Source organism: Pleurodeles waltl, chromosome 1_2, assembly GCF_031143425.1.
Source record: "Pleurodeles waltl isolate 20211129_DDA chromosome 1_2, aPleWal1.hap1.20221129, whole genome shotgun sequence".
Taxonomy (NCBI): domain Eukaryota; kingdom Metazoa; phylum Chordata; class Amphibia; order Caudata; family Salamandridae; genus Pleurodeles; species Pleurodeles waltl.
Window position 1 is genome coordinate 169,619,769 of NC_090437.1, and position 25,869 is coordinate 169,645,637.

General features: G+C 43.2%; 1 protein-coding gene across 1 annotated transcript in view; it reads right to left on the reverse strand.

Moving 5' to 3' along the window:
* Nucleotides 1-25,869, reverse strand: part of LOC138298986 (sulfotransferase 6B1-like) — a 461,021-nt gene that overhangs the window by 222,412 nt on the left and 212,740 nt on the right. Inside the window, exon 5 of the mRNA XM_069236918.1 lies at nt 7,615-7,709. Within this exon, the coding sequence (XP_069093019.1) occupies nt 7,615-7,709 (95 nt within the window). The remainder of the gene's footprint in view (nt 1-7,614; nt 7,710-25,869) is intronic.

Sequence of the window (25,869 nt, forward strand, 5' to 3'; positions counted from 1 at the left end):
CTTTAGCTGTTAGTCTAAATCTGGGATTGAACTATGTCTGCTAAAACAATCTCACCATTACATCCCTTCCTACATGAGCTGGACAGTGGCAATGTCTCACCATAGGGGGCAACATGCAATCTGGTATCACAGGACTTCCATCACTTGAAACCCAAATATTATCCTCATCTCTTTTGACACATCCTGCTCTAATCCAACCTTGCTGTTCTCCTTCTGACACTTGTTCCAGCAGTCTCCGAAATTCCTCCCATGTATCTGCTGCAGCTAGTAAGAGGTTGCAATTGGTCTCATCTGTTGCCTCATTTTGATATTCACCATTGAAAGCATAAGGATTTAAAGCATAATATCTAGTGACCTCATCAGCATACCTGTTTCCCATAGTTACATAGTCGTTGCCTTTGTGGCGTGGGAACACTTCACAACCACAACTTGGGCAGATAGCTGAAATGCCTTTAACAAATTATGGGCTCTTTCTCCATTACGAATCGGAGATTCAGAAGAGGTAATAAATCTCCGTTGTGACCATAACCGTCCAAAGTAATGGACGACACCAAAGCCATTCTGACTATCGGTGAAAATGGTCACCTTCAGCTGGTCTGAAACACAGCATGCTCTTGTAAGTGCAATCAATTCAACCACTTGACTTGTGCCGAAAATACTCCTTGAAGCCAGGAAGCTTTGACCACATCTGAGACAGTACAGACTCTGTAGGAATCTCTCAGTTTTTCTTCATGGTCTCCTAAGCAGGAGCCATCAACAAACATTACATAATCTAATTCAGGAAGTCCTGCATCTTGTATGTCAGGTCTTAGCTTGGTGCATAATTCAGTGATAGTGAGACAATCATGTTTAACGTCATTTTCAACATCATTATCATTCACAGGTACAGGCAGTACATTTTCAGGATTCAATACTGTACATCTCTTAGGGTTTACATTGGACGTATCTAGTATGACCTAGTCATACCACGTCAACCAACTGTTTGTGAGACGTTGCTTCTTAGTACGGGTCAGCAAAATTTTTACAGAATGGGAAACAAAAATATTCAAACCATAACCCATGACAATGCTTTCAGATTGTTCAATGCTGACACTGGTCCAAGCTGCGGTCTTAAGAAAGCTGGGCAACGCAGCAGCCACTGGGTCAAAGGGAGTAAAAAAATAGGCAACAGGTCTGTGACCATTCCCATGTAACTGAGTTATCACTGAGAGAGCATCCCTCCCTCTCACTGCAAAACAAACGAAAACTGTTGTAATCGGGCTATCCCAGTGTCGGGGCATGACAGAGAATTTCTCTCCACTCTGAGAAGGCACGCATGCAAGGGTCATTATCCAGTGGTACTGAATCTGACACATCTTTGTGTGTCAGCCTCTGTAAAGGCTTGGCCAGTAGGAAAAAGTTGGGAATGCACTGACAACAGTAGCCCACCATTCCCAGGAACATCTTGACTTATTTCGGAGTGATTGGTGGATTCATTTTCAGAATCGCTGAGATTCTCTCTTGTGATACTTTCCTTGCCCCTTTCTCAATGTGATGTCCAAGTTATAGAACTTCTCTCTTTCAGTACTGAAATTAGTTGGGGATACTTTATGTCCATTCTCAGCTAAGAGGTTGAACAAACCAATAGTATCCTGTCTGCAAGCTTCTCGTGGGTTTGACGCCACCAATAGGTTGTAGTCTATATCACTTTCCAATACAATATGACACCCCATTACACTCTACTGTAAAAGATACTCCGATATATATGATACTTCATTCTACGCTATTTGATTGGACCTCACTCCAATGTACACAACTCAGCTGCATGCTATACCACTCCACTATACTGCACACCATGCCATTGTAGTCTACAAGGTGCCACTTCACTCTATGACACTATACTCCACTCTACATTACCCTTCTCCAGTGTGCTCCACTCCACTATACTTCACTATACATCACTTTATCCCACTCTACACCACTGTACTATACTCTGCTCTACCGTGCTCCACTGTCCAACACTCAACTCCACTGTAAGCAATCCCAATTTACTGCACTGTATGTCACTCTATGCCACTGTATGACGCTCTATGCCCATCCACTCTAGGCCACTATGCTACAGTATATGATATTCCACAACAAGCCACTCAACTTCTCTCTATGATATGCCACTCCACTATATGACAGGCCACTCCACTCTACGACACTCTCCTCCACTGTACTCTATGACACTCCACTCGACGAAGCTCCACGCTATGACACTCTAATTCACCCAATTCCTCTTTAAAACACTTCACTTCTCTCTTTGACAGTTTACAACACCCTACTCTACTGTTCGACACGCCATTCCACTGTTCAACTCACTGCTCCAGTCTACGATAAGTGACTCAACTTTTTGATACATCTTGCCTCTACACTATATAATACTATACTAGACTGTACGATACAATACTACACTCTAGTCTATTCCATTTGATTCCAATGTACAATACTCCATTCTATGACAAAAAACTTTACAACACTTTCCTTCACTGTACTGTATGACACTCAACATAACAACTCTTCACTTGCAGCACTGGACACTACGATTTGAAACACATTTTTATTAAAAACATTTTAAAAAACAATGAAATTCAATGAAAAAAACAACGGTTAACACTCAGTTATAGTTAGGAAAACGTATTTTCCCTATACAAATCAAGCTGAAACTACACAAACTTTAAAAATTCTAAAGTTATAGTGATAACTTTAATTTACAATGTATCCATCACCTTCAAATTATTATAAGTAGCGGACCTCATTACACACACTTTTTGTGTTCACTTACCAATACTAACTACAACTCACCACTTTACCATGAACTGGAGCCCAATTCAAAATGCAGGCCAGTGATAGGGCAAATATGCACTACTGTGCACTAAACAAAAGTATTATGGAGAGGGCAATACAGCATGAAAGACACTCACATCTAAGCTGAGGTCAACAATAAGTATAGAAAGATTCTCATGGGAATCTTAAGATAGCTCCAACTGACTAAGTGAATTTGAAGACCACAGCATAGCACACTATACACAGCAAAGACAAAATCACTAACTCAGATAAGTCACCATTTTGCCAAGACTAATTTGATGAAACTTTGAAAAGCTCAGGTAGTATCCCTTGAACACCCTATCAGCTAGAAGAAGTATTGTCAAGCATAGCTAGAATCTGAACGAAAAAATAAATTCCCAGGCCCAGATGTCTTTTCAGCATATTCCTATATTAGTACCACTTTTGACCCCCCCTCTTTGGATAGTTTGTAGACTGGGATGATGCCAGACTCCATGCAGGAAGCATCAGTAATGATGACACATAAACCAGCAAAGATCATACAAATTGTTCACCATACAAACCAATTTCTCTTCTCATTCTAGATGCTAAGGTATTCACGAGTAACCAATGCAGGTTCGTCCAAGGCACACACTGTCACCATTACATAAAACAAACCCTCCACATCATTGACAACGTTAAGGTAAAATAGAACAAAACCCTCCTGGTGGCAGTAGATACTGCAAAAGTTTTTGATAGGGTACACCAGCCCCATCTAAGGTAGACCCTTGTAGAGTTTGGTTTTGGACCAAGATTTTGAAGATGGATATTCAGTGGGCAAACCACCCAACTGCCAGTGTGAGGATAGAAATAACAGCTTTGAGACCCCTCGATATATGTAAGGGTACAAGGCTGGGGTGCCTCATTTCTTACATCCTCTTAGCTGTATATAAAATCATTGGTATCAAAATAGGGTGAGAAAAAACACATAAACTATGCATGCAAGCTGATGATGTTTTGGTTTTCCTTAAAAGCACAATAAAATCACTATCACTGTTAGTTGACGAAATGCAGAAATTCCTGGGATTTTCAGAGTTCAGCTTGCGTCTGTAAAGATCACAAATCCTAAATATATCACTTCAGCAAAACCAACACACCCAGCTGCAGACTTAAATTCCTATAGCATTGGCTCCACATTCCAACACATATCTGGTGTTTCAACTTGCACCGACAAAGGAAAACAACACATATTATTAACTACACAAAGCTAACCCAAGCAATATGATGCACATTACAATCTTAGCCATGGTCTTTCGTGGATTAGCGGAGTATAGGTGGTCATAATTACAACATTACCAAAGTTCCTGTCTGTCTTCTAGGTTATTCCACTACAACTGTCAAAACGATATTAAAAAAAACTACAAGACACCATTGAACATGTCAGCTAAGAAGAAGTAATGCCAGAGCCCGGAGAAACAACATACACTACTATCCAGATACTCAATGAAGATACATGGTGAAGTGGTTGAAATCTTAATCTGTAAAGAGCTGAAGTTTATAGACTTAATATTAGTTTAAATCTACATTTCAGGTAGGGTCCCTTGGCTTCCAAAGCATAAATCCTTTGGGGTTGTACCCTTTCCCGGTGACACTACCATCTTGGCGGTAGGGGACAAAGTGGTAGAAAAGAGATGGCTCCCTCCCTCGCCATCACCTTGCTGGTAAAGGTGATGAGTTTTGCAGCTGGAATGAGCAGAGATGAAAATGCCTGGGCGATCATGAATGAGAATGATAAATAATGCCTCTCAGACATATACAAGTTCCTATCTCCAACAACATCCACTGACAAAACACCAGGTCAGGAAAAAAAGGAACTACAGATTGGAGACCGTTTACATAGAATGAGAGGAAGGAACTATATTTTAAAGTTTTGAAATTCAAGATATTGATATTTTCCATGGTGAGACTTGAAGCATGGAATCCTTGCAAATCAGAAGAGTGTTGGTGGAAATGCACTTGGCCTGGAACACTATTACACTTGCTTTGACATTTCCTGAATCTAACATGATATTGGGAGTCACTACTAGATGACATCAATATCATCATTCAAACTCAGAATCTGAAGCTTCTTCTGCCAGACATCATCCTTGGAATCGCCAATAAATAGACCTACCCATCACATTCACCAAAGGATAAGCTAATGTCCCTAGCACTATGCACCACAAAGAAAGCCATCATCTCAGTTTGGGGCACAGATAAAACACCCTACCATAGGGCCTGGGTGCACTGGCTTTGGGAAATTCACCCTGCACATAGAATGTCAGGACAACAACTTTCAAAAGACATGGGCCACATTCCTCAAACTCTTTTCAGAGGAATTCAAAGAACTAACATGCCTCCAACACCTGAGATCGTTGAGGGATACGACACATGCTCAAAAGATAGAGAAACAGTCCAAGAAACTGCCATACAATGGAGCCAGTTAAGAGACTCTACAAGAGCTGGTTTCTAGTACGTTATCTCCTTCACTTTAGCATTAATAGAGTCTCACATATCTGAAAGATTTTTTTCATACTAAGGGCCTGATTTAGAGTTTGACGGACGGTTTACTCCGTCACAAACATGACAGATATCATGTCCGCCATATTATGATCTCCATAGGCTCTAAGGGGACCTGTCACATTTGTGACAGAGTAACCCCCTCTGCCAAACTCTAAATAAGGCTTGCGTCCCGTCTCCTGCTGGAGGACCCCCTGCAAGCAGATAAGTAGGGTGCGCCGACAGGGGAGTGGGGCGGGGATGTTGTGTGAGTGTGTGGAGGTGTGTGTGTATGTGATTGAGTGCGTGCATGTGGGTGTGTGGCGTGTGGGCTGCGTGTGTGCATTAATGGGTGTCAGTGTGCGTCTATGTTGTGTTGTGTGAATGAGTGTGTGTTAGAATGTATGTCAATGTGTGTTGATGTGTGGGTGAATGAATGGATACAAGATTGGGTGAATGTGGGTATGAGTGTGTGTATGCGTGTGTATGTTGGTGCATGAATGTGCATGTATGTCAGGGGGGGCGGTGGGAGAGGACTCTGGGGAGGGGAAGGGGGGCGGGAGAGACCCCTATCAGTGTCAGGGAAGGAATTCCCTGCCACTGATAGTGCCTACAACCATGGTTTTCGTGGCGGTAAGATTGCCATGAAAACCATGACGGTAGGCGGGGTCATTATCCCGTGGGTAAGACAGTGGCATCCACCTGGCTGGAGACTGTAGTCTCCAGCCCAGCGGCTGTTAACGCCATGGTGGACAGAGTGGTACATTGGTGGTTTGGCTTGGGCCAAACCTCCAATGTCATATTTTGGGGAAAGGTATCGCCAGCCTGTTGGCAGTACCTTTCCCCAAAATACCGCCGTCCGCCAGGGACATAATGAGGGCCTATATCGTTTCATTCTAACCTTTTTGGATTGTTTTATGAGACCTATGTGTAAATGTAGCAAATGTCTGAATTGTGTGATTTAAGCTAGTGTAGAGTAGAACAGATCACTCATAAATGCTTTATCCACTTTCGAGACAGCTTAGAACAAAGTAAGATAAGATACTTCTGTTTACCTTTGAGGAGACACTGGGCTAATTTGTCCTCTCATTTATATGACTTTATTTGTTTTGAACTTCATGTTAATGAATGCATTTATATATTCGTAATTAAACTCACTTTATGATTTTTGGCTGCTGTAAACATTTTATCCTTTAAATACGGCTTTATGGTATGAAAACTGAACCACTCTCTGTGGTCCTTGTGGATCCCAAAGTGCTTCACAGCCTCGGTTGCGGACTTCGGTTCATCACATAGCTCTTTATGGGCCCCAAATTTGCCCAAAGTACAGCGGTAGCATATCATGTGAATGGAATAACTTACTCGTCCCGGGGTGGTTTAAAACGATGTACATCCATATTTTTGACGATTGTCACCAGTAACTCATTGTAGTTCAGTGTACACATTTACATTAACAACAAGAATTGAACCACAATGCATGTAACTGCCTTTATATTAGTTTCAAGGCGCCTCAAAATAGAAAAATATAAATGGAAAAATAATCTTCCTACAGAGAAGGCTGTTTGGGCTAGGACAGGTGTAGAATGTTTGATATTGTGCTAAGACCATGTCATCTTCACAGGATTGAAGAATGGTAATAGCCATGTTATAGAAATGCACCAGTTTTTAGTAACCAATGCATCACACCAGTTGTGCAGGCCCAATAGAGAAACGTCACATTAGAGTTACTAACTGATGAGAAAATAAAAATACAATATTAATGCCTTCACTGGCAGGAATCCCGTGGGGTCCTTTTGGATTTCAGTGTATTACAGAGGCAACATTTATGCCTCTGTAGTTATAAGATTTACAAAACATTCCATCGGAAAGCCATTTTCGCACCTTTGACACATAAGTCCTGTCTCCCGACCAATTTACAGTAAACTCTGAAAATACCCCATACGAAACTGAGACTATGATCTTATCAAATTTGGTGCTCCTTGTTCAAGTAGTAAACTGTAAACTGGGAGGATTGGAACTATTGCATTCTAACAGTGCTGTTGCTGGAGGATACTGAGGCAGAAAAAGTTCAATCATGAAAATTACATTTGGGCATTTAGAAACATTAGTGCCATACAAAGGCTTGAGGAAAATGTTGTTGGTGGGGTATGGGATTGTTGTGAAGACAGTTGCCCTGGAATAAAACATGACTAGACATTTAAATGTAATTGAAAACACTAAATTTTAATCAAAAATCATTTACTATGTACCACATGCAAATGCATTATCTAATCATGAAAGCAAAAATACCTGTTTCATATCTTCGAACATTACGATCATGACATTCTCATCATCTATATGCTTATTCCAAGCAATGGCGTGGTCAAAATATGAGCCGTAGACAACTGAAATGTAAAAACGTAAACTGTGAACCTAGTGTGGAGCAGTAACCATTACACTGAATCTCACCCTTCAAACACATTATTGAGGAGCAGGCCTCACTCCCTCTTGCTAAGCATTGATTTTTTTGCACACCCTTCCCCCAAAACAACCTTGACAAGTGCTGTGTGCATAACGTTCTCATTTCACTTAATGGAAGTACGGTATTAAACCGAAAGCATAAACCGAGAAAACACTAACCGCTCTCTTCAGCTTTTGTTTAGTCTTGCGTTGGTTCTTAGACCATGTTTCCCTCAACTTCTGTATCTCCAGTTTTTTGCCTCCTGAAGATTTTTATCTTTTACTTATGCTCATAATGAGATTGCGCGTGTGAGACATCTGTTCCCACACTCTTAGCTACACCGCATGGTTATACGCAGCAACACTTGACACCCTGTGCTTCCACCACACAGTTCAAACCTTCCGCGCCTCATACAAAACGTCCCTCATGGGCAAAGCAACAAACTAAAACTCTTCAACCGAACACTCCAAAGGGTGTCCAGCAATTAGATCAAGCGCTTCACAGCCTCTTCAGTGGTAAGAAGCACTATGTAGTGTTTTAGGCCCTTCAAAGGGTAAATAAAGTGCTACATAAATACAAACATTTAATATCATGATGACAACAACACAATTCTGTGATGAAAAGTACCACATAATCATCATCCATTTATACTGATATTTTTAAAATATAACCTTTCAAGAATCTTTTTTACGGTATGTAAAACATCTAAAGCCACAGCCTCTGCGTATGCAGCACACTAAAATGATTAAATAAGCAATTCAAAATAAATACTTTGAAAATAATGCCTTCGGAAAGCACATAGTACTTGCAAATTGCATTGGCACCCCACTTTTCATAGAGTAGTATTTTCTAATAACTGAAGTGTAAAAAATGACAATTACATTTTATTTGTAAAATAATGCATGAGCATCTTTTCAAATTTAAAGTATCTACTTTGTTTTTAGGAATATCATAAGATGAAAATGGAACAAAAATGGGAATAGGCTTAACAGACAATTTCGGTTCAGTACAATTATAGGCTATCTAGCACAAAAAGTGCATCAGTGACTACATGCTTGTCATATAAGAGTTGCTGTCACGGAACGTTTTCTAAGAATCAATGCAAATAATATTATAGGTAGCTGCAGATAACACAATGGCACGTAAGAGTATGTAAAGTAGTGCTCTTGTAGTACCATTTTACAAACATGTACATGCATTTGTGATTTGTCCCCAAAATACTTGAAACAGTAATAAACTGGGAATATTAAAGGGAAATTCATATGCATGAAAAAGCACTGTGCCATTTATAAACGTTACTAATAGACATTTTGCCATGATTCGCAAAGGAGTAAAGAACTCCTCTAATACTACTTCCTGTACTCATAAATACTTTTGTGTATCAACCCCACTGAGATTGATAAGTGAAAATTCTCTACTTTATGGAGCAGACTAAGGGCCTCATTACGAGGCTGGAGGTCTTGAGACTGCCAGCCTCGCGGTGGCAGTCGGACCGCCGCACTTGCTAGCGCATCTGACCTTAATAAGTAAACTTACAAAGGGACGTGAATCGGTCAATGAAGCTTTTGTCTCGCAATTAAGATGTTCCCACCATAACTCCAGTACATGCAGATTAATAATCATTAATGAATCACTAACATCAATAGTCAATGATGATCAATGACATTAAAAATCAATGGAGTCAGTAATTGTCACTCACCATGACCTTTCAGTCATGAATAACCACACCTCTAGTAAAAGTTAGAATATTTATTTCCCTATATTAACAATGCTAAAGTTACCTAAGATAATCTCAAAATCAAATGATACACAAACAGAAACAACGCTGGCTGTCAAAGCGAAGGAAGAAACGCAATCTAATCAAAGTTTGAACTATTACACATTCCAAGGTTACAGTGCAAATTAATAACAAGAACAATTGCGCAAACGATATCACATATATTTAGACTCAGCAAAGAATTCACTAAACATTATTCCGTATTGGCAGACTTTCATTAGTGAGAATCCTTAACTAACATCAGATTAGCATCAGCATGTTGGACTTCATGCAAAACAATTTAGTAAACACAAATTCGTAAAACATCCAACTATGGCTCTATCAAACAGTGTGGTTGGTACCTAGAAAGAAAAAGCAAATAGGCATAACAAACACATGGGTACAATAATACCTCTCCTCAATTGGATCGTCAATCTAAGATAGTCTTTGTCTTCAGGACATCAGTCCAGTCAGCAAGGCATCAGGATTCAGCATCAAAGTTCAGAAACGCAAAGTCTTTAAGCAACTCGAAAGAATAGAGGTAAACGCTCAAGAAGGATAGAGAGAATGGCTTGTTTTCGCTCGGTGCAGTCCTTCTAAGTTAGATCCCCTAAAACTACTTCCCAAGTCCCTATTGGTCAAGGGATCATATGTTCACACTTTGTCCAATAAAACTAAAATTTCAAATCTATGAATTCTACCTCTACTCTGTTCACATATCATTCATTGGCTTCTTCTGCAATGTCCTCATCATCCGGCTCATCAGGTAACAATATTGTTGCAGCTTATACTCCATTCAGTGTCTCCATTGTTCTCCTCCTGAGAAAGTCTCTTCTAAGTTAAGGCCTACAATTAATAAAGCCAGTACTTAATGCATAACCCTTAAAATGACATATTACTACATTAATCAAACATATACTCAATGTTTCATATTAATAAACTATTAACCCCTTCGCTGCCAGGCCTTTTCCCCTCCTGTGCTGAGACTTTTTTTGGCTATTTGGGGCAGTTCGTGCTTAGGCCCTCATAACGTTTTCTCCACATAAGCTACCCATGCCAAATTTGCGTCATTTTTTCCCAACATCCTAGGGATTCTAGAGGTACCCAGACTTTGTTGGTTCCCCTGAAGGAGACCAAGAAATTATCCAAAATACAGCGAAAAATTTAGTTTTAAAAAAAAAAAATGGGGAAAAAAACAGCCATTTTTCTCCACGTTTTACTCTGTAACTTTTTCCTGCAATGTCAGATTTTCAATAGCAATATACCGTTATGTCTGCTGGACTCTTCTGGTTGCTGGGATATATAGGGCATGTAGGTTCTTCAAGAACTCTAGGCACCCAGAGCCAATAAAGGAGTTGCACCTTGCAACGGGTTTTCATTGTATACTGGGCACACAGCAATTAATTTGGTGAAATATAAAACGTGAGAAATAGGTATCAAGAAAACCTTTTTATTTCCAAAATGGGCACAGGATAAGGTATTGAGAAGCAGTGGTTATTTGCTCATCTCTGAATTCAGGGGTGCCCATAATAGCATGTGAATTACAGGGCATTTCTCAAATAGACGTCTTTTTTACACAATGTCTTACATTGGGTAGGAACAAATGTAGAGAAAGACAAGGGGCAATAACACTTGTTTTGCTATTCTGTGTTCCCCCAGGTCTCCCGATAAAAATGGTACCTCACTTGTGTGGGTAGGCCTAATGCTCGCGACAGGAAACGCAACATGGACACATCACATTTTTACACTGAAATCTGATGTGTTTCTTGCATAGTGCCTAGCTGTAGATTTTGGCCTCTAGCTCAGCCGGCACCTAGGGAAACCTACGAAACCTGCGCATTTTTGAAAACTAGACACCTAGGGAAATCCAGGATGGGGTGACTTGTGGGGCTCTCACCAGGTTCTGTTATCCAGAATCCTTTGCAAACCAAATAATTTGGCCAAAAAAAACGCTTTTTCCTCACATTTCGGTGACAGAAAGTTCTGGAATCTGAGAGGAGCCACAAATTTCCTTTCACCCAGCGTTCCCCCAAGTCTCCCAATAAAAATGGTACCCCACTTGTGTCTGTAGGTCTAGCGCCCGTGACAGGATATGCCCCAAAACACAATGTGGACCCATCATATTTTTCCAAAGAAAACAGACCTGTTTTTTGCAAAGTGTCTAGCTGTGGATTTTGGCCTCTATCTCAGCCGTCACCTAGGAAAACCTACCAAACCTGTGTATTTTTGGAAACTAGACACCTACGAGAATCCAAGATGGGGTGACTTGTGGGGCTCTCACCAGGTTCTGTTACCCTGAATCCTTTGCAAACCTCAAAATCTGGCCAAAAAAAACCTTTTTCCTCACAATTTGGTGACAGAAAGTTCTGGAATCTGAGAGAGCCACACATTTCCATCCACCCAGCATTCCCCCAGTCTCCCGACAAAAATGGTACCTCACTTGTGTGTGCAGGCCTAGCGCCTGTGACAGGATATGCCCCAAAACACAATGTGGACCCATCATATTTTTCCAAAGGAAACAGACCTGTTTTTTTGCAAAAATCCTAGCTGTGGATTTTGGCCTCTGTCTCAGTCGGCACGTAGGAAAACCTACCAAACCTGTGTATTTTTTAAAACTAGACACCTAGGGGAATCCAAGATGGGGTGACTTGTGGGGCTCTCACCGGGTTCTGTTACCCTGAATCCTTTGCAAACCTCAAAATTTGGCCAAAAAACACTTTTTCCTCACATTTCGTTGACAGAAAGATCTGGAATCTGAGAAGTGCCACACATTTCCCTCCACCCAGCGTTCCCCCAAGTCTCTCAATAAAAATGGTACCTCACTTGTGTGGGTAGGCCTAGTGCCCGTGACAGGATATGCCCCAAAACACAACGTGGACACATCACATTTTCCCAAAGGAAACAGACCTGTTTTTTTGCAAAAATCCTAGCTGTGGATTTTGGCCTCTGTCTCAGTCGGCACGTAGGAAAACCTACCAAACCTGTGTATTTTTTAAAACTAGACACCTAGGGGAATCCAAGATGGGGTGACTTGTGGGGCTCTCCCCAGGTTCTGTTACCCAGAATCCTTTGCAAACCTCAAAATTTGGCCAAAAAAACACTTTTTCCTCACATTTCGGTGACAGAAAGTTCTGTAATCTGAGAGGAGCCACAAATTTCCTTCCACCAAGCGTTCCTCCAAGACTCCCAATAAGAATGGTACCTCACTTGTGTGGGTAGGCCTAGCCCCCGTGACAGGATATGCCCCAAAACACAAGGTGGACACATCACATTTTCCCAAAGAAAACAGACCGTTTTTTTGCAAAGTGCCTAGCTGTGGATTTTGGCCTCTATCTCAGGCGGTACCTAGGAAAACCTACCAAACCTGTGTATTTTTTAAAACTAGACACCTAGGGGAATCCAAGATGGGGTGACTTGTGGGGCTCTCCCCAGGTTCTGTTACCCAGAATCCTTTGTAAACCTCAAAATTTGGCCAAAAAACTATTTTTCCTCACATTACGGTGACAGAAAGTTCTGGAATCTGAGAGGAGCCACAAATTTCCTTCCACCCAGCATTCCCCCAAGTCTCCCGATAAAAATTGTACCTCACTTGTGTAGGTGGGCCAAGTGCTTGTGACAGGGAAGAGCCAAAAACATGTCGAAATTGAGGGGGAACCAAAGCGGGTCCAGAGGGCAGTTTGAAAAAAAAAAATTTTTAGGCTGACAAGTGCAGCAGAATTTTTATCAGTATAGATGAGACAATGCTGGGTGGTAGGAATTTTGTGGATTCCTGCAGATTCCGGAAGGTTCCATCACAAAAATGTGGAAAAAATGTGTGATTTCCAGCAAAGTTGGAGGTTTGCAGGGCATTGTGGGTAAGAAAATGGTGCGGGTGCCTGTGAAGCACACCACCCTGGAATCACCCAGATGCTTAGTTTTCAGATGTGTCTAGGTCTCGTGGATTTTTCTACATGGCAGAGTCCCAAAGTCCATAAAGTGCAGCCCTCACCATCCCAAGTTGGACGATTTTGAGAGTTAGCCAAGCTCTCATGGCCCAAATGTAAAACGAAAACCCCAAATAATCAAATGTCCTATTGCTTGCCGTGGGATAAGGTGTTTTAGTGTGCGGGGGAGAGCTGAAAGACTGCTACCCCCTTCAGTTGGGGTGGGGGCATAACCAGGCCCACTATTTTTTTTTGTTAATTCCCTGGCATCTAGTAGACTTTCTGCCCGCCCAGGGTGTGGAGCGGAGTAATTGTCCCATCTGCCCACTGGGGGGCAGAACAACTTTGTCCCCATTTATTTGGGGTGGGGGTATGGCCATACCCCCACCCTTTTATTTTGAAAAATAAATCTTCCCTGGTCTCTGGTGGGCTTTCTGCCCCCCTTGGGGGCAGATGGGCCTTCCAAAAATAAGCCAAACAGTAATGTGCCCCCATGGGAAGCGACCCTTGCCCAAGGGGCTGCCCCCCCAAACAAAACACACACATACACACACACACCAATCCCTGGTGCCTAAGTGGTTTCTGCCCCCCCAGGGCCAGATGGGCCTAATAGAAATAGGACGATCTGCCCCCTAGGGGAGGAGAAATGGCCTAAAATAAATCCTCCCCCCCCCAGGGGAGCAACCCTTGCCTAAGAGGTCGCTCCCCTTGCGTGAAATTGGCGCAAAAAAAAAATCCCAGGTGCCTAATGGTTTCTGCCCCCCTTGGGGGCAGATCGGCCTAATAGAAATAGGCTGACCTACCCCCAAGGGGGGCAGAAATGGCCTAAAATAAATTTGCTCCCCCAAGGGAACAACCCTTGCCTAAGGGGTTGCTCCCCTTGCATGAAATTGACACAAAAAAATAAAGATCCCTGGTGTCAAGTGGTTTCTGCCCCCCATGGGGGCAGATTGGCATAGCAAAAATCGGCCGCGCAGATATGGGCTAAATACAATTTGCCCCCCCCCACAGGTGAGCGACCCTTGCCTAAGGGGTCGCTCCCCATCTGTAAAACAAAAACAAAAAATCCCTGGTGCCTAGTGGTTTCTGCCCCCCTTTGGGGCAGATTGCCCTCATAAAAATAGGGCAATCTGCCCCAAGAGGGGCAGAAATGGCCTAAATATAATTGGCCCCCCAGGGGAGCGACCCTTGCCTAAGGGGTCGCTCCCCTTGCGTGAAATTTGCATTTAAAAAAAAAACTCCCTGGTGTCTAGTGGTTTCTGCCCCCCTTTGGGACAGATTGGCCTCATAAAAATAGGCCAATCTGCCCCCAAGGGGGGCAGAAATGGCCTATATATAATTTGCCCCCTAGTGGAGCGACCCTTGCCTAAGGGGTCGTCCCCACCTCTAAAAAAATAAAAATAAAATGATCCCTGGGTCCTAGAGGGGTCGCTCCCCTTATGCCAATTTCTTTTGTAAAAATAATCCCTGGTGTCTAGTGGGCATTTTAGCAGCCGGATCACATGATCGGAAGAGAAATGCAAAAGCATTTCTATTCCAATCGCGCTGGAAGCTAAACTTTCAGCGAGATGGGTATGGGGCCTCTGTGAGGTCATCACAGGGGGGTGGAGGGCTCGGGGGGAAGGGGAAGGGCTTCCCTTTCCATTCCTGCCTTTGGGGGGTGGGAGGGAAGACCACAGAGGGAGCGCTAGCGCTCCCTCTGAGCTCTGTGCCCAGGACGTAATGGTTGCGTCCTGGGCACACGAGCACTGTGCCGCAGGACGTAACCGTTACATCCGCGGCACAGAACCGGTTAATAAGCACACTTCATGAACATTGGCGGCCACTCATCGTGATCACGTTTTCAAATGCGTGCATTATTTTTCTATGGTATTATATTTTCTACACAAACCCATTACTAATAGTACAAGAACACTCCTTAATATTTTTTATTAAAACACCCACGCTTGTAATCCCTCCTCTGATGAGTAAATGTGTCATTACACCAACTATCACCAACAATTTTTTTTTTTTGCATTAGCTAACATTCTGTCATTACAATCCATTCATACTGTTGTTCCCTTTTTTAATTTTCCCTAAACAATTTTTCCCTTTTCTTTTCTTCCCTCCTCTGATCATTCTTTGACTTTTTCGATTGAATCCATTTGCACAATTTCCACATTCCCCATATTCCAATCAGGCAAACCACAATAATTAATATCCCCTGCAAGATTTTCAAAAGAATCCCATTCCAAATGCTGCTGAGCCAATTTCCCACTGAAGTAAAACCTTTGCCAACCTTTTCCCAAACACCTTGTTCTTTCAATTCTCGTAAGTCAGCACATTGATTAGTCAGATTAGTAATCATGGGCCAGATGTAGGAAGCGTTTTGCATGGTTAAACAGCGAATTTCGCTGCTTGCGCCATGCAAAAACGCACATCGCGATGCTCATTCCCATTTTGCGAGTCGGTAACCTGGTTACCGACTCGCAAAATAGGAATGCGACTCGCAAATAGGAAGGGGTGTTCCCCTTCCTATTTGCAATTCGCATCGCAATGCAGAATTGCTTTGTGACCGCGGTCGCAAAGCAATTCGCAGTTAGCACCCATTACAAATGGGTGCTAACCTATTCGCAAAAGGAAAGGGGTCCGCATGGGACCCCTTCCCCTTTGTGAATGGCTCTGAAAAAATGAAACAAAAAAGTTTCATTTTCTCTAGTGTATTGCAACTCGTTTTCCTTTAAGGAAAACGGGCTGCAATACAAAAAAAATAACTGCTTTATTAAAAAGCAGTCACAGACATGGTGGTCTGCTGTCTCCAGCAGGCCACCATCCCTGTGAGTGCAGCGATTCGCAAGGGGGTCGCAAATTGCGACCCACCTCATTAATATTAATGAGGTGGGTCTTTGCGACCACCTTGCGATTCGCAGATGGTGTCAGGGACACCATCCTGCATATGGGTTTGCGAGTCGCAAATTGCGAGTCGCTCAGACTCGCAATTTGCGAGTCGCAAACCCAAACTTACCTACATCTGACCCTAAGTCTCTAATTTCTTTACTATTATTAGGGATGAACGAGCAACAATGCCTAGAATGAATGATTCTACAAACTCTGCTATCCTTCACTAAAAGAATGTCTGGAATAAGACGATTCTGAGGAGTCATCGCTCTTTCAGCAGCTAATTCAGTATCTATCAAGAGTATGGCCCCTGAAAAATTTGTCAGCATGTTATCCACAATAGTAGACAACATTCAAATCTTTCTCGAATTCAGAACTCCCACTGAAGGAATCATTGCTCCAAATATATCTCCAACTGTACCAGAAGGAGACTCCCCCCTCTGTCTAAAGTGACGTAATTCAGTCACTTTCAGAAATGTCTTCAAATCATTCATTTGAAAAAACTTTGGGAAAACTATTCCCAAATAACATGTCCCATATCATCCTCTTGGAAGACTATAATAAGCATTAGGACCACAGATGTAATATATCCCAGGAATAGCTGGGCCCTGTCCATTCAACTTAAACGTCCATTTACTCTGAAACAAAAACAAATGCTTTCATTCACTCGTTCCCACAAACAAAGTATCAGCGCGGGATTTAGGCCTATGGATACAAAGTTTCCCTACGTGTTGCACATCTAGAGCTAATTTTCCCTGTGTTTTAATTGCACTATAAGCATAATCATTCCTGTAAGTCCTTTTCTCTAAGCCTTTTTCTAATCTCTCCTTCAGTGCATTTCTCCTGTCATCTGTGTGATCCAAGAAGCTTTTCTCTAAAGATGTAAGCAAGCATGTTAGATTATTCCTGTGAGCATAAGCTGTGCCAAACATCAATGTAGGTTCAAAGAAACCGCTAACTAATACTATGTCATTATCCTTAGCTACCCTACTCACATATCTAATTATAGGGACAAATGAAAACACCATATCATAATTGGTGTAGAAATACTGAATGTACTCCTGGTTATAAAATATTGTTAGTAGCAGACTACAACTTATTCCATATAATAATGGCAGACTATGGTGCATAACTCCTTCCTCAACTGATGAAGGAATCTGTGTACACACATAACAATTCCTCGCATCCATCATCTCAACATACTCACTCAATAAGCAATAGAAGACATTAGAAGAAAGTTCTCCTTGCGCATTAGTACCCTCATGCAAATACTTCTCATCTAACCTAAACTTCTCCATTGCTGTTAGCGCAGTAGTTGTCTCAAAAGCAGAAGTTTGGTTGGCTCCACCCTTATCAAGAACAGACATACCCACAATCAATACCACAAACAACATCCCACATATTGTACAATCAACAACCCAATATTCATATATTTACAGCGCCTAGTATTCTTACCCTGCTGCCTAATGTTACTCATGATCTGTAAAGAATCAGAAAGCAGAAGAAAACTTAGAAAAACTGCAGCAAAAATAAAAACAAACTCTTCTTTCAGATGTTATTTCAATCAATCAATCAATCAATAATTTATAAAGTGCGCTATGTACCCGTTAGGGTTTCGAGGCGCTGGGGGGGGGGGGTGGTGCTGCTATCGTTCGAAGAGCCATTGTCTTGAGGAGTCCCCTGAAGGTGAGGAGGTCCTGGGTCTGGCATTGTGAGGTAGGGAGTGCGTTCCAGGTCTTGGTGGCGAGGTAGGAGAAGGATCTGCCGCCAGAGGTCTTGCGCTGGATTCGGGGGACGATGGCGAGGGCAAGGTTGGCAGAGCGTAGTTGACGTGAGGGAACGTAGAAGTTGAGTCTGGTGTTCAGGTAGGTGGGTCCGGTGTCGTGTAGAGCCTTGTGTGCGTGGGTGAGGAGTTTAAAGGTGATCCTCTTGACCACGGGGAGCCAGTGGATGTCCCTCAGGTGAGGGGAGATGTGACATCGGCGGGGTATGTCGAGGATCAGGCGGGCGGATGCGTTTTGGATGCGTTGGAGTCGTTTGATGTCTTTTGTTGGGATGCCTGTGTAGAGTGCGTTGCCATAGTCGAGTCTGCTACTGACGAGGGCTTGGGTTACCGTCTTTCTGGTTCCTGTTGGAATCCACTTGAAGATCCTGCGGAGCATGCGGAGGGTGTTAAAACAGGAGGATGAGACTGCGTTGACCTGTTTGGACATGGTGAGGGCGGAGTCGAGGATGAAGCCGAGATTTCGTGCGTGGTTGGCTGGGGTGGGAGGAAGGCCTAGGGCGGAGGGCCACCACGAGTCGTTCCAGGCCGAGGGGGTGCGTCCGAGGATGAGGACTTCCGTCTTGTCGGAGTTAAGTTTTAGGCGGCTGTTGCTCATCCATTCGGCGATGGATTTCAGTCCCTCGTGAAGGTTGGCTTTGGCGGTGAGAGGATCTTTGGTCAGGGAGAGGACGAACTGGGTGTCGTTGGCGTAGGAGATGATGTTGAGGTTGTGCTGGCGGGCCAGTTGTGCGAGGGGGGCCATGTAGACGTTGAATAGCGTTGGGCTTAGTGAGGAGCCTTGGGGGACGCCGCAGATGAGGTTGGTGGCTTTGGAGTGGAAAGGTGAGAGTCGGACCCTCTGGGTTCTGTCGGAGAGAAAGGAGGAGATCCAGTTGAGGGCTTTGTCTTGGATGCCGGCTTCGTGTAGACGGGTTAGTAGGGTGCAGTGGCAGACTGTATCGAAGGCGGCTGATAGGTCTAAGAGGATCAGGGCTGAGGTTTCGCCGTTGTCCATTTGTAGTCTGATGTCATCTGTGGCGGCGAGGAGTGCAGTCTCTGTGCTGTGGTTTCATCTGAACCCGGATTGGGAGGGGTCTAGGATGGAGTTGTCTTCTAGGTAGTGGACGAGCTGTGTGTTGACGATCTTCTCGATGACTTTTGCTGGAAAAGGGAGGAGGGAGATTGGACAGAAGTTTTTTACAGCTCTCAGTTTCACTTCCAGGATCCCTTGTCAAAATCAGTAAGCAGCTTGTCAAAATCAGGTTATCAAAGTCTTTTTCTGTTACTTTCAACTGTTTCATTCTCAAAAACGTTCTCTCAGATTGTTTCAACAGTTCACTTCATCAGTTTTCTTCAAGTGCCAAAATACTGACTCAGAATTTCTCTATCAAAACAAAAAAGACAAAAAATCTTGCTGCCATTCACTTGTAGTTGCATACGCCCATTCAGGACCTGCGTATCTTCGACTTGCTGTTCTCTTTCTTTTCAAATTTAAATCGCCATTCAACTCTCCTTCACTTAGATCTTCTCTCCTTGTCTTATCCACTTCCTCTTCAATTGTTGTTTCAACAACTACTTCCTTTCTCTTTTCTTGTGACTCTGGCCACTTATCCCCTTTCAATGGACCCTTAGTCAATGTTCTTTTTAGAGTCGAACTGGAAACTTCTCCTTGTTCTATTGTGTTTTCTCTTGACGGACCTGCAACTGGTTCAGGAGGAGTCAGATCATAGTGACTTCGATCCACCTCAACTCCTTCACCCTCAAGGTCTGACAATTTCTCTGTTTGTCTCTCAAGATCATCTGCTTCTGGGAAAGCCCTCCTCTGACTAGGCTCTCCTGCTGCCTCAATTGAGATAGGCTCTCTGTCACACTCCTGGAGGTCTTCTCCTTCGTCTCTCACAGGAGTGACTGAACCGTCCTCAACGGGCTCAGATCTGGTCCCAGCTCCTCTTTGTTCTCTTTCGGGCCCTAAGACTCACTCTGCTGTTGTTGGTACTCTCAACAACTCTTCTTCATGATCCAATGGACATGCCACTTTCTTCGTGTGACTGGCATGGATCCAGTTCAGAACTCCAGCGCACTTCACAGCTGTGGTAGTTGTCAGAACTACCTGAAAATGTCCTTTCCAAGGAGGTTCCAAACACGTTTTCCTCACGTGTTTCTGGACCACAACCCAGTCATCAGCTCTCAGGTTGTGCCCTGGGTCATGGATCGGTGGCAGTGTGGTAGCCTCCACCTGCTGAGAGAAAGAGCGAACCACAGCAGTCAGACCTTTGCAGTAGTCCAACACCATATCATCTGCAATGTTGACAAGTGCATTTGCAGGCACCGCTGGCAACCTCATGGCTCGGCCCATAAGTATCTCATGCGGCAACAATCCTGTCTTCCTGTCGGGTGTGTTTCTCCTTGTCACCAAAACTAAAGGCAATGCGTCAGGCCATTTCAAATTCATGGGCGCCACATCTTTGCAACTCTTGATTTCAAGGTACCATTCATTTCCTCCACTATTCCTGATGCTTCAGGGCGGTAACTAGAATGCAACTTCTGTTCAATGTTCAATGCTGCACACAGTAATTTAATTACCTCATTGTTGAAGTGACTTCCCCTATCTGATACTAAAGAGATCGGAAACCGGAAATATGGTATCAGTTCCCTAAGCAGTAGTTTCGCTACTGTAAGTCTGTCATTTCTCCGTGTAGGGTAAGCTTCAATCCAGTGACTAAAAATGCAAACAATCACCAACACATATCTCAAACTTTCACACACTGGCATCTCATTAAAATCCATCTGCATTCTGCTGAATGGACCTCCTGCTCTTCCAATGTGGCTCAAATTAACCACTGTTGTTTTCCCCACATTCAATTGTTGACAAATGACACAACGATGGCAAACTGCTTCAGCAACCTGTATAAACCTTGGGTTGAATCAATCATGTTTAAACAACTGAATCATGGCATCCCTCTCAACATGTGCTTTAACAGTATAATACCTAGCCATTTGAGACAACAGACTGTTTGGCAAAACCAATTGACCTTCTTCTGACACCCACAATTAACCTTGTCTTTGCACACATTTCATTTTACTCAATGAACATTTTTCCTCCCTGTCAACATTGTTCTGTAACATTTTCAATTCCTCCAAGGTGTCAATTACTTTTAATGCAAAACTTGGACACGTTTCGTCTTCTTCAGGTAACAGTTGCCACTTATCTTTAAACAATACAGAAGTCAGTGCGCAAAACCTTGCGACTTGACCCGCATATCCATTTCCCAATGACATGAAGTCCTGCGACTTCAGATGTGCACTGCATTTCACCACAGCAATCTTTACGAGCATTTGGATAGCATGTAACAGTTCTTTAATCTTTTCACCATTTCTCACTGGTGAACCAGAAGAGGTCATGAAACCTTTCTGTGACCAGAACTGGCCAAAATCATGGACTATTCCAAATCCATACTGGCTATCCGTATAGATTGTAACTTTCAGCTGAGCAGAAACATGGCACGCTCTAGTAAGGGCTACCAGTTCCGCCACTTGGGCAGAATACACTCCTCAAAGCCACGAAGCTTCCAAAATACCAGTAATTGTGTACACAGCATATCCTGCTCTCAGTGTCCCTGTATTGTCTCTTAGACAAGGACCATCAACAAAGATAATTTGGTCATTCTCTTCCAATCGAGTATCTTTAATGTCAGATCTCGGTTTGGTGCACGTCACTTACTTCAAGACAATCATACTCAACGTCTTCCATCTTTTCAATTTCAACATTTTCATTAGGAAGTAAGGTTGCTGGGTTGAGCACTGTACATCTTTTCAATGACACATTTGGTGGCCCTAGAATACTCGTTTCATATCTAGTCAATCTCGCACCAGTCAAATATTGGGTTTTCGTCCTCGTAAGTAGAATCTCAATAGAGTGAGGGACCATTATAGTCAAGGGATATCCCATCACAATGCCCTCACACTGTGTAAGGCTTTGACCAACCGCTGCAACTGCGCACAAACAACCTGGTAAGGCTGCTGCAACTGGGTCCAAAGTAGCTGAAAAATATGCCACTGGGCGGTTAGCACCTCCATAGACCTGTGTCAAGACAGACAAAGAACATGAATCACACTTACGACAAAACAATGTGTAGTCAGGCAAACCCAAAGCAGGAGCCTTGCACAGACTCTTTCTCAATTCAGTGAACGCTTTCATTCCAGCCTGGTCCAACACTATAGTATCACTGTCTTCCTTGTGAGTCAGCTTCTGCAATGGTCTCGAAATGACTGAAAAATTGGAAATCTATTGGCGACAGTAGTCTACCATTCCAAGAAACATCCTGACATTTCTCTGTGTGGTCGGGGGATTTATTTGCAATGTGATTGTAACCCTTTCTCTGGATATCTTTCTTGATCCTTTCTCAGTCTGGTGTCCCAAGTATTTCACTACTTTTTGACAGTATTGCAATTTAAGCGGAGACACATTATGACCATTCTTTCCCAAATGGTTCAGTAAAGCAATCATGTCATACTTGCACTCATCCCTTGTTTTGGACGCAATCAGCAAGTCATCAATGTACTTGTAACCGTATTAGCGCATAGTAATCACACATGAACCGGCTGTTCTATGTACAAGGTGTTTATTTGTAGATATTGTGGGTTAGAGTCAGGATACTTTTAGGTCTTTCTTCTTTTGATGTTTCTTTCTTCTGGCTTGGTATGGATGTTTTTAAGTATCAGATTATGTTCTTCACACTTCTCCTTTGTCTCCTCGTCTCACAGGTTCCCCGGGAAGCGTATGTGGAGAGAAAGAGAGGAACAGAGGTAAGTGATTTATTTAAGATACTCTGGGATTTTGTTATTCTTTTTTCTGTCTCTTTTCTTGTCTTTCCTTCTTTTGGTTCCTCTCCACTTTGGTATCTTTTCTTCCTTATATTCGTTTTCTATAACTATGTTCTATCTCCTCCGACTGTGTTCTTCCCAGATCTATCCTTTTCCCTTTTCTTCCTTTTTGACGACTTGTACCAATCTAGTAGTCTCCTATTGGCCTCCTAGTCTGGTGAGTCTCTGTGCGCGGTGCCTCCGTGCTGCCTCTATGCTTGGTGCTTGATATTTCAGTGAATTCATGCGATAGTGCTCCCCCAACCCCTTCCCCCTTCGGTTGCCCTTTCTCTTTCTTCCCCTCCCTCCCCTTTTCTCCCCGCCCTCCCGCTCCCCAGGGTAGGGCCCTCACGCACCTGGATCTGCCACGCTTCTCCAGAAGCGTGGCGGGGTGCAGCGTTCCGTCTTCCCGGATGCCTGCTGGTAGGGGTCCCGTCTGTGGTATCCGGTCCCGTCGCTGGGCTGAACTCCGCTCTTCCGTCTCCAGGCTCCGCTCGCGTCTTCAACCTTCTTTGTCCTCCTCCTCATCGTCCTCGCCGTCCTTTCCTTCAACTCCGGTGCCGTCTCCGTCTCCGCCTAACCTTCCGTCTCCTCCGACTGCATCTTGTTCTGCTACTGGGGTTTTTGACCTCCCAGCTTCCCGCGCCGAAGGTCCCGTCAGCCATTCACAGGAAGGGAAGCCGGGGAGGTCCGGAACAGCACAGGCAGCGCCAGCACCAGTCAGTTCGATGTGAGGGTGATCCACATCGAGCCCGTCACAGTACTGTACCAAGGTCGATTGGAAAGGCAATTTCAACGACTCCAAATTCTTTTTCAAGATCTGATTGAATATGGAAGGTGACTCTGTAAACCCTTGACGAATTCTGCACCAACAGTAAACTCGGTCCAAAAATTTGAAACAAAAGAGAAATTGCCTGTCCTCATGAAGAGGCACAGAAAAGAAGGCTTGAGACAAATCAGTGACTGTGAACCACTCAGCATCACATGGAATCTAAAACATTATCACAGCTGTATTTGGCACCACAGGACAACATTTGACCACAATTTAATTTATCTTTCTCAAATCCTGGACAATTTGGACTTTCCCACAGGTCTTTTGCAAACCCATTATCAGTGAATTATATGGGCTGCTCAGTACTTCCTTCAAAACCCGTTGTTTCACAAAGTCTGCAATTATTTGGGCAACCTTCATAAGAATATCTTATGGCATGTGATGCTGGGAAATGTGAGGAAAAACTGCATTCGACTTTACAGTAATTTTAACTGGATCAACCCCCTTTATCAGACCTACTTCTTTTCCTGTCAGATCCCATACTCTCTCCTTAAACGTTCCCTGCAAATCAGGATGAAGCTCCTTTACTGTGAACATTGGGAAAAATTCAGTCAGCGGATATTCCTCATTTGAAGTCTCACACTCCATCTCTGGGATTTGGTCATCTTCATCATTGCTATTCATCTGAATCTCAGTTCCATCATTTGAACAAGTAATCACGCATCTTGTTTTACACAGCAAGTCTCTTCCCAGTAGGGATACTGGACTTGAATCGCAGACTACGAATTTGTGCAATCCCTGAAAGTTGCCAATTTTAACCTGAATTGGTTCAGTAATCGGGTTGGTCAAATACTGATTCGCTACTCCTACAATCTGAACAATTTTACCTGAAATGGGAAAGTTTAGAACTTCTGCACTTCTCACTGTAGAGCGTGGAGCTCCTTTGTCAACCAAGAATGAAACTCTGTGACCCATAACCTTTCCCTTCACACAGGGACCGCTCTGATCTACTTCTAAGGAAGTTGCAAGCACACATGGCTCCTCATCTGAACTTTTGCTCATCCAATCATCGTTTATTACATTCTCACTGTGTAATGGGAATTGGTGCATTGTGTTATTACTTTGGTTAAGCCTCTGACCTGTGACCTATTGAGAAAGCATCATTTGATGCTGTTCCATTGGGGTTTGAGGTATTCGAATTTGCTGTCTAGGTACCATGTGAACCTGCTGCTGCACTGGCTGTGACTATGTCATTTGTACACGTGGCATTTGCACCTGCTGCACGGGTTGAAAATTCTGCACTTGATTCACATTATTTTGAACATTTGGATTAGAACCTCTCATTCTTGGTCCTCTCATGTTCTGGAACAAATTGATCTCATTACTTTGCTGAACAACACCTTCCGGCACCATCAGCGGACACTCCCATTTCCAATGTCCAACGGTTCCGCAAACGTGAGAAGGCAGCAATTTCTTAATTCCCTGCACATCATTCTGAACCCCTACGGTATTTAAGTCTGGTCCGCGATTCATATTTCCTCCGCGACTTCTACCTCTCATCTGGGGCTGAAACATGATGTTTCCCTGCTGCTGCTGTGGTCGCTGTTGTGGGAAATTCCCTTGCATGCCTGTCTGAGCAGTTTTAATCTGCATCACTTTTGCCATTTCTTTCAGCTTTCTCTGCTTCAACTCAATCTCATCACTATATTACTTTGCTTACTGCAATACCTCACCAATTGGCTTGGCTTGCCAGCAAATCAACTTACTTCTAATCATCTGGCTAATTTCAGGTCTCAATCCTTCCATAAATCTGAACACAAAATGTATCATGTCTTTCGCCTCACTTGTCTCTGTACCACTGTAATGCTCGAACGCCTGTAACAATCTCTCATAATACGCATGTATCGACTCCTTTGTTTCCTGAGCTGTCCTGTCAATCTTCTGACAATCAGTATTCTTGGGCAAAATTCTCGTTTTCAAAAATTCAATCACCGTATACTAATATTTCATTACCTCAGGAGATGGTGCACCTGTATTTTTATCTCTCTCTGGTTTGCTTGTTGGCCAATCTACTCTCCTCTTATGCTCTATCCACAGATCAGCTGGAACCACTATCTCTAGTAATGTGTTCAAGTCCTCCCACAGGCA